Source organism: Oncorhynchus mykiss, chromosome 6 (assembly GCF_057628025.1).
Source record: "Oncorhynchus mykiss isolate SJ-2025 chromosome 6, ASM5762802v1, whole genome shotgun sequence".
NCBI classification, from domain to species: Eukaryota; Metazoa; Chordata; class Actinopteri; order Salmoniformes; family Salmonidae; genus Oncorhynchus; species Oncorhynchus mykiss.
In genome coordinates, this window is record NC_143027.1 from 60,061,826 (window position 1) to 60,071,222 (window position 9,397).

General features: G+C 42.1%; 1 protein-coding gene across 1 annotated transcript; it reads left to right on the forward strand.

The window, feature by feature from the left end:
- Positions 1-2,525: 2,525 nt before the first annotated feature.
- On the forward strand, positions 2,526-7,605 carry LOC110526261 (cytochrome b-c1 complex subunit Rieske, mitochondrial). Its single transcript, XM_036980620.2, has 2 exons — positions 2,526-2,791; positions 6,273-7,605. Exons 1-2 carry the CDS (start codon positions 2,581-2,583, stop codon positions 6,881-6,883), a joined length of 822 nt encoding a protein of 273 aa, XP_036836515.2. The 5' UTR covers positions 2,526-2,580; the 3' UTR covers positions 6,884-7,605.
- The last annotated feature ends 1,792 nt before the right edge of the window (positions 7,606-9,397 follow it).

A 9,397-nucleotide genomic window follows, 5' to 3' on the forward strand; every position in this document is an offset into this window, starting at 1 on the left:
CTCCCAAATCCAGACAGCTGATGTTCTGAAAGAGCTGCAAAATCTGGATCCCTGCAAATCAGCTGGGCTAGACAACCTGGACCCTCTCTTTCTAAAATAGTCAGCTGAAATTGTTGCAACCCCTATTACTAGCCTATTCAACCTCTCTTTCATATCGTCTGAGATCCCAGAAGATTGGAAAGCTGCCGCGGTCATCCCCCTCTTCAAAGGGGGAGACAATCTAGACCCAAACTGTTATAGACCTCTATCCATCATGTCCTGCCTTTCTAAATCTTCAAAAATAAAGTTAATAAACAGATAACCGACCATTTCGAATCCCACCGTACCTTCTCCACTATGCAATCTGGTTTCCGAGCTGGTCATGGGATCACCTCAGCCACACTCAAGGTCCTAAACGATATCATAACCGGCATCAATAAAAGACAGTACTGTGCAGCCGTCTTCATCGACCTGGCCAAGGCTTTCAACTCTGTCAATCAACGCATTCTTATCGACAGACTCAATAGCCTTGGCTTCTCAAGTGACTGCCTCGCCTGGTTCACCAACTACTTCTCAGACAAAGTTCAGTGTGTCAAATTGGAGGGCCTGTTGTCCGGACCTCTGGCAGTCTCTATGGGGGTGCCACAGGGTTCTTTTCTCGGACCAAGTCTTTTCTCTGTTTACATCAATGATGTCGCTCTTGCTGCTGGTGATTCTCTGATCCACCTCTACGCCGACGACACCATTCTGTATACTTCTGGCCCTTCTTTGGACACTGTGCTAACAAACCTCCAAACGAGCTTCAATGCCATACAACACTCCTTCCGTGGCCTCCAACTGCTTTTAAATGCTAGTAAAACTAAGTGCATGCTCTTCAACCGATTGCTGCCCGCACCATCCCGCCCGACTAGCATCACTACCACGGACGGTTCTGACTTAAAATATGTGGACAACTATAAATACCTAGGTGTCTGGTTAGATTGTAAACTCTCCTTCCAGACTCACATTAAGCATCTCCAATCCAAAATTAAATCTACAATCGGCTTCCTATTTGGCAAAAAAGCATCCTTCACTCATATTGCCAAACATACCCTCGTAAAACTGACTATCCTACTGATCCTTGACTTCGGCGATGTCATTTACAAAATAGCCTCCAACACTCTACTCAGCAAACTGGATGTAGTCTATCACAGTATCATCTGTTTTGTCACCAAAGCCCCATATACTACCCACCACTGCGACCTGTATGCTCTCGTTGGCTGGCCCTCACTACATATTTGTTGCCAAATCCACAGGCTCCAGGTCATCTATAAGTCTTTGCTAGGTAAAGCCCCATCTTATCTCAGCTCACTGGTCACCATAGCAACACCCAGCGCTCCAGCAGGTATATTACACTGGTCATCCCCAAAGCCAACTTACTTCGGCCACCTTTCCTTCCCGTTCTCTGCTGCCAATGACTGGAACTAATTACAAAAATCACTGAAGCTGGAGTCTTATCTGCCTCTCTAACTTTAAGCATCAGCTGCCAGAGCAGCTTACCGATCACTGTACCTGTACACAGCCAATCTGTAAATATTACACTCAACTACCTCATCCCCATATTGTTACTTATCCTCTTGCTCTTTTGCAGCCCAGTATCTCTACTTGCACATCATCATCTGCACATCTATCACTCCAGTGTTAATGCTCAATTGTAATAATTTCGCTTCTATGGCCTATTTATTGCCTTACCTCCCTATTCTCCTACATTTGCACACACTGTATATACATTTTTCTATTGTGTTATTGACTGTACGTTTGTTTATGTGTAACTCTGTGTTGTTGTTTTTGTCGCACTACTTTGCTTTATCTTGCCCAGGTTGCAGTTGTAAATGAGAACTTGTTCTCAACTGGCCAAGCTGGTTAAATAAAGGTGAAATAAATGTAAAATAAAAAAATAAAAAATGCATGACAGGGGCCTACATTTGGACAAAGATGTATTTTGAATATCTATATGTCACTACCTAAGAAGTCAATGTATAACCGTTACACAAATATCAGCAATGCATAATGTTTTGTATTTTTCTGCATGATGAGGATAATTATTAAATGTAGGTCCTGATGTGATATTTAAATGTACATTTTATTTAACTAGGCAAGTCATTTAAGAACAAATTCTTATTTACAATGAATGCCTTGTTCAGGGGCAGAACGACAGATTTTTACCTTGTCAGCTCGGGGATTCGATCCACCAAGCTTTCATACTGGTCCAACGCTCTAACCACTAGTCCCGCCCCAGCTATCAAAGCAGGGAATACGTTTATGCAAATTATGATTGGTTATCTCAAATTTGAGCAAAAAATGTAAAAGTGTCAAACAAAACACATAAAACAATTTAATGTCAGAAAAGTCTTAAGTATTTTCATCAGATAATAATTCCCTAAAAGAAGAATGGATTAGATATTGCTCATCACAGTAGAAAAGTAACACACAGTAACCTTTCTGATATACGTAATTTCGTCACCTGACGTGTTGCGTAATCAACCAGCGCTTGTTCCCCTTGCACAGTTTAGACAAGGTCGTAGCTAGCTAGCATTGCAAGGAGCCTCTCTCGCTAAAAAGATGATGTCCCTTGCCGCTCGTTCGGGGGTATTTTCTCCATACTTGCAGGCTACGAACTATGCAGTTGCTGGACCCCTCAAAGCCCTTATTCCAGGGGTGGTTGTAAAAGGAGAGAAAGTGTTGGTAGACACGAAGAAACCTTTCCTTACCCGCGAGTCCCTGAACGGTCAGAGTCCAAAGACTGGGCCTGCAGTATCAGTTAGCATAAATGGTAAGTAGCTAAGCTAGCAGTATCCCAGGGCTAATGTTAGTAATCGGGTTTTACTTGAGTCATTGTTGTATTTTACTAAAGTCCAATTGATATGCTGTAGAATCTGAGGATTGTTTCATAATTTAGCCTAGTGTTCATTAGCTCGCTAATGTTAGCTGTGTAGAGTGCATTGGCTGGAAGCGGCCTAGCCAACCGGCTAGTTAACTAGCTAACTGAGGTAGCTGACTGAGGTCAAGGCCAAACGGTTTGAACCAACAACCACAAACATGTTGGGTAGAAGTACAATTAATTTCACATATCAATTGGGTATAATAATATTTTTTAACAATTATCTAGTTAGCTCAGTAAGTGGGATGCCCATGATGAACGAGGCTAAGACATTTTAACTAGCAGGAGGAGCAGCACTGCAGTATGGGGCACAAAGACAGTACAGTTAGAAGATAAACAGAAACTGCTTCTCCAATAGAAATCCCCGATCATGCTTATAGGCGATGCATTGTCGACGTTACCTTGCTAAACTCATGCGCAGAAATACGTCCATGTGTATAACACTTAACTCATTGACTTTGCAAACCCTTGCATGGTCTGTTTTGCAAGCGTTCCCGTAAGTCTCTCAATGTTGCGCCTCTGGGTTAAAGAAACTGTGACTGGAGTCTGGGGTCACAACCTGACTAGCTAACTAGCTGCTACCTTTACTTATGTGTAGTAATGTCATATTTTGATCATTCTAGTTACAATACATTACATAACCCATAAAGGTGGGTCTTAGTGATGATAGTCAGCAGATTCCGACCCTACTGTTACACTTGTCGACACTTAGCTACACTGGGGTCAGAACGCAATCATGGCTATATTAAGACGCCATGGAGCTGGCGTGCGATATGGGTCGGAAAGCTTACCTCTATGCAGGGATGGGATATGCAACTGCACTCCAAACGTTACCTTAATCCACACTGATAGATTGAGAAGGTTGAAATACTGCTTGTTTCCCCAGAAAACTGCAATTTTTGTCCTCATGCTAGCTAGCAGTAGCCACTGCAGCCAGTTTGCAGTCAACCAGCTTCAGCAATCAGCTTATTTTGTTCAACTTGATGTGGCATTCCATAATGGCTACTGCTAGCTAGCATGAGAACGAAACGGCAGTTTTCCGGGAAAATAAACAGTATTTCAAACCTATTCCCCCTCAGGAGACTGAAAAGATTTGGCATGCGTCCTTAGATCCTCAAAAGATTTTACAGCTGCACCATCGAGAGCATCCTGACGGATTGCATCACTGCCTGGTATGTCAACTGCTCGGCCTCCGACCACAAGGCACTACAGAGGGTAGTGTGTACGGCCCAGTACATCACCAGGGCCAAGCTTCCTGCCATCCAGGACCTCTATACCAGGCAGTAAGGCCCTAAAAATCATCAGACTCAAGCAACCCTAGTCATAGACTGTTCTCTCTGCTACCGCACAGCAGGCGGTACCAGAGCGCCAAGTCTAGGTCCAAGAGGTATCTACCCCCAAGCCATACGACTCCTGAACAGCTAATCAAATTGTTACCTAGACTATTTGCCCCCACGCTGCTACTCTCTGTTATCATCTATGCATTGCCACTTTAACAACCCTGCCTGCATTTACATAATTATCTTAATTACCTCGACACCGGTGCCCCTGCACATTGACACATTGACTCTGTACCGGTACCCCCTGTATATAGATAGCCCCGCTATTTTTATTCACTGCTTCTCTTTAATTATTTATTTTTCTTATATCTTTTTTCTTAATTTCACCTGTAGTGACACCCCATCCCGTGAACGGGAACGTTGTCATCATCTGACACTAATTAGCATAACGCAACAGACATACATCTTCCTAGAAAATATTCCTATTCATGAAAATCACAAGTGAAATATATTGGAACACAGCTTAGCCTTTTGTTAATCACCCTGTCATCTCAGATTTTCAAAATATGCTTTACAGCCAATGCTAGACAAGCATTTGTGTAAGTTTATCATAGCCTAGCATAGCATTATGCCTTGCTAGAAGCAGGCAACCTTGTCACGGAAATCAGAAAAGCAATCAAATTAAATAGTTTACCTTTGAACTTCGGATGTTTTCACTCAGGAGACTCCCAGGTAGACAGCCAAAGTTCATTTTTTCCCAAAATATTATTTTTGTAGGCGAAATAGCTCCGTTTGTTCTTCACGTTTGGCTGAGAAATCGCCCGGAAATTGCGGTCACCACAACGCCGAAAAATATTCAAAATTAGCTCCATAATATCAACAAACATGGCAAACGTTGTTTAGAATCCATCCTCAAGGTGTTTTTCTAATATTTATTCGATAATATATCCGTCGGGACAATTCGTTTTTCACTAGGACCGATTGGAGTAATGGCTACCTCTGTATTTTACGTGAGAATCTCTCTCGGAGCCACCATGTGACCACTTACGCAATGTGGCCGCCTACGGCTATTCTTCAACAGACATGCGTAAAACTATGTCACAGTGCTGTAGACACCTTGGGGAATACGTAGAACGCGTAAGCTCGTTGATGGTACATTCACAGCTGAATAGGGAGTCATTGGACCGCAGCGCTTTCAAAACCTGGGGCACGTCCGGATTGGATTTTTCTCAGGCTTTCACCTGCAACATCAATTCTGTTATACTCACAGACAATATCTTTACAGTTTTGGAAACGTTAGTGTTTTCTATCCAAAGCTGTCAATTATATGCATATTCTAGCATCTTTTCCTGACAAAATATCCCGTTTGAAACAGGATTTTTATTTTTTTTCTCCAAAAATGAAAATACTGCCCCCTAACACCAAGAGGTTTTAAGAGTTTGTAAGTAAGCATTTCACTGTAATGTCTACACCTGTTGTATTCGGAGCATGTGACAAATAACATTTGATTTGAGATGTATTGGTGTGGATTAAGGTAAAATTGAGTACAGTGGCATATCCCATCCATACAGTGTCGTAATGTAACCATGTTTGCATTCTGGCCCCAATGCAGCTCAGTGTAATGGTAGGGTCGGATTCTGGTGGCTAGAGTGAGGAGAGTTTTCTTGGTCACTAGTTTAACCTTACATTTTAGCAAGGGAGTTGGTAGCTAACATGTAGGTCAAGGGTGTGTTCATTAGGCAGATTTTGTTGCAAAATGTTTTATAACAAAACAAGGGTTTATATTGGACAAATTCAGGAAGGTAATCATTGCGTTTGATCCGTTTGATTCTTAAACGGTTTTCCATTGCAAGACATAATGAATACTCCTCAGCTAATGGGCTAGCTAACTATTAGAAAGCTTGCTAGCTAGCTACTTTGTATTTAAACTTTACTTTCAAACAATCTGATCATTAATTTGCTATCTTACTAGCTATTGACTTGGATGCATCTGCTTCTATAATGTGCCCTCTGGTACTTTCCTATCACATGCCATTGTCTTTCTCTTAATACTGTTTTCATTGTTTATCTAATGGACTTGTTTTATTTTTCAGCAAAAGCTGCAGTCCGATTCGCTCACACTGACATCAAGGTGCCAGATTTCTCTGATTACCGTCGGCCTGAGTTGCTTGACCCCAAGAAATCTTCTCAGGAGAGCAGCGAGTCCAGGAAAACCTTCTCGTACCTTGTCACCGGGGCCACAGCCGTGGTTGGTGTCTACACAGCCAAGACCGTGGCCACACAGTTTATCTCTTCCATGAGTGCCTCAGCTGATGTCCTGGCCATGTCCAAGATCGAGGTCAAGCTGGGAGAGATCCCAGAGGGCAAGAATATGACCTTCAAGTGGAGGGGCAAGCCTCTGTTCATCCGCCACCGGTCTGAGAAAGAGATCGCCGTCGAGGAAGCTGTGGATATGGCTGAGCTACGTGACCCCCAGCACGACAAGGACCGCGTCGCCAACCCAAAATGGATCATTGTTATTGGCGTGTGCACCCACCTGGGCTGTGTACCCATCGCCAATGCTGGTGACTATGGTGGATACTACTGCCCCTGCCATGGCTCTCACTACGATGCCTCTGGCCGCATCAGGAAAGGCCCAGCCCCACTCAACCTTGAGGTGCCCTTCTATGAGTTCCCAGATGAGGACACAGTAATTGTAGGCTAAATTTTTGGACTGAGATCACAGATCAGTGTGTTTCTGTCTGGCTCATTATTCCATCCATTAGCAGGCACAACCTCTGTTTCAGGGTGGCATAAATTATTGTAAGTAATAAATGTACATTTTATCTGATTGAAAACCTCTCATGTTATTTATTTACCCAATCTCAGCTAAATCTTATATTGTACCAAAATACGACCTGGGTTGTAAATGAGTAGTGGGGTTTCTTTCGCCTTTCTTAACATGGAATAGCCTACTAACAATAATGATGTTTTAATAGTGCAGGTACAAGGGGATTGACCAAGACTTTGCTGCTCAATCAAAAACGTACACCTGCTTGCAGACAGTTGCCTACAATTGTGTCCGGAGGTGATTCTAAAGGGTTAATGTCATGAATGATGGCTTTACGTTCAGTTTCAGAGATATCCAAAATGGATATTGGATATTGTTGGGATGATTTAGAGTGCTAGGTTCAGTTGTTTAATGGCGATATTGATTTTCTAATCAATATCACTGTTTTGCTTTGGTGGTGGTCACACAGATTAACATTACACATTCTATACCAGAAAGAAAAGTGGTCAGTGGGTGCTGACCAGGGCATTGTTTAAATTGATGCTAATGCAACAGAACAGCCAGATTACACTTTTCTATTAATGAGCTATCCATCTGTATACAGAGTTATGTACAAATGCATGCTCATGTTAAGCTAATAAATGTTTCACAGAAAATCATATTCCTTTTGTGTGCTATTTACAGCTTTCAGCTCAGACTGGGTTGCAGGTGCAGTACACAGCAGCTTCTTGCCTCTATAGTCTGAATGTCATTTGAACATTTCTGATGCACCTGCTAAAGCAAACCTCAGATTTACGAGTACATTTAATTTAGCTGTCAGGCTGGGTTAATAACATGAACACTCGTTTGATTTTACATGCATGTCAAAACTACGGTCCAGTTTAAGAGAATCCTGCTGTCTGAGGTGGTCTCTTGACTGAGAGCTCTGGTGATTAGGAGGGAAATGGCTGCCAACCCGCCTGGCATTCCCACGCTTCATTGACTAATAACTAGCTAATAATAAAGTGTTTTTGTCTTTCTCTCCGGGGTCACAGAGACAAGCAATGCATAACTGCCTGTGTGTATATTTATTTTATCCCAATGGATTCCTTACAATACGTGTTTAGTAAATAGGATTGACAAGACCTGTTACTGTTTCGGGTCAGCCTTGAAGAAATGTCCCACTTGGAATTCCACAAAGTCTCATAACTACACATGATATTGGTTGTAAATTGCTTTGTGCTGTATATTGTCCAATGAAACAGGTTTTGTGCGTGATATTGACACAGAATTCCCCACTGGCATTCATGCAGCTGATTGGTTGGTAAAACATATGTTAGGGAGAAGGCTATATCAAATTGTCAGAATTCCAAATGAGTAATGTTGCTGGATGTTGTGCTCTCGAAAGCGGCCACATTGCTGGGAGAGCTTCTTGACAACCTTTTCACGTAATATAAGTAGAGGCCTCTAACCAATGCCTTATTTTATTTTTATCTGATTTCCCTGTATTTTGACAGACGCCTGACATGTCTTTAGGTCAACATTGCATATTCTCCTGGGTGGAGCTACAAGGCTGAAAGGATCCGAGGAGAATAAATAATTGCTCCCAGCCAAGCCAACTTGTAGAATGCACTTTATTTACATATCATGTATATTAATTAGTACAATAATGGAACATCTATTTTTAGGCCTATTTTATAGAGAAAATAAGCAACTGCTGAAGCTTTTCAGATAGCGTTCCCTGTCAACTGAAAAAAAGAATTCCTCTGCACAATAAGGTTTCAGATGACTTTTATTTATTCTTAAACTTCACACTGTTGTATGGATGGTTTAATTATCTAATGGCTTTCGCCACAGTACAACCCCCTCACTCTGCCTTGCTGCCTGGAGTGACCTCTGTTCCTGGTAGTCTGACACGCCACCTGCCCGGCCAGACACAGGCTTGCTCACTGGTACCATGTCAACTCTGCCTGCCAGATGCGCCTTTGCCCTTCAGGTGTGATTGATATATGATTATATCACCAGGGATGTCAGGACACCATGTCACTCTTGACATTTGAAAGCTGGATTCCCTGGTCCTGCTGTGGCACTCGCTACTTCCAAAAATGTTGAATACAACAGTGAAATGCCTACTTACAAGCCCTTAACTAACAATGTACTTTTAAGAAAAATGTGATAAATAAAGCAAAATACAATAAAAATAAATGATTAAAGAGCAGCAGTAAAATAAGAGTAGCGAGGCTATAAAGCATGTCTGTGTAATGCTCTCTAATGCACATTTTTATATAATGGAACTCCTGCTTGTGTATGGACTGCTGATCTGAAGGGCTGTCATGCTACCTCATTCAGCTGAACACTTGCATTCTCAAAGCTATTCTAGGGAACACGTAAGATTCTGGCTAGGATAATTATATTCGGCCTGTTTCAGATCCATGTAAAACAGGAGGTAATATACTGTTGGTATATTAC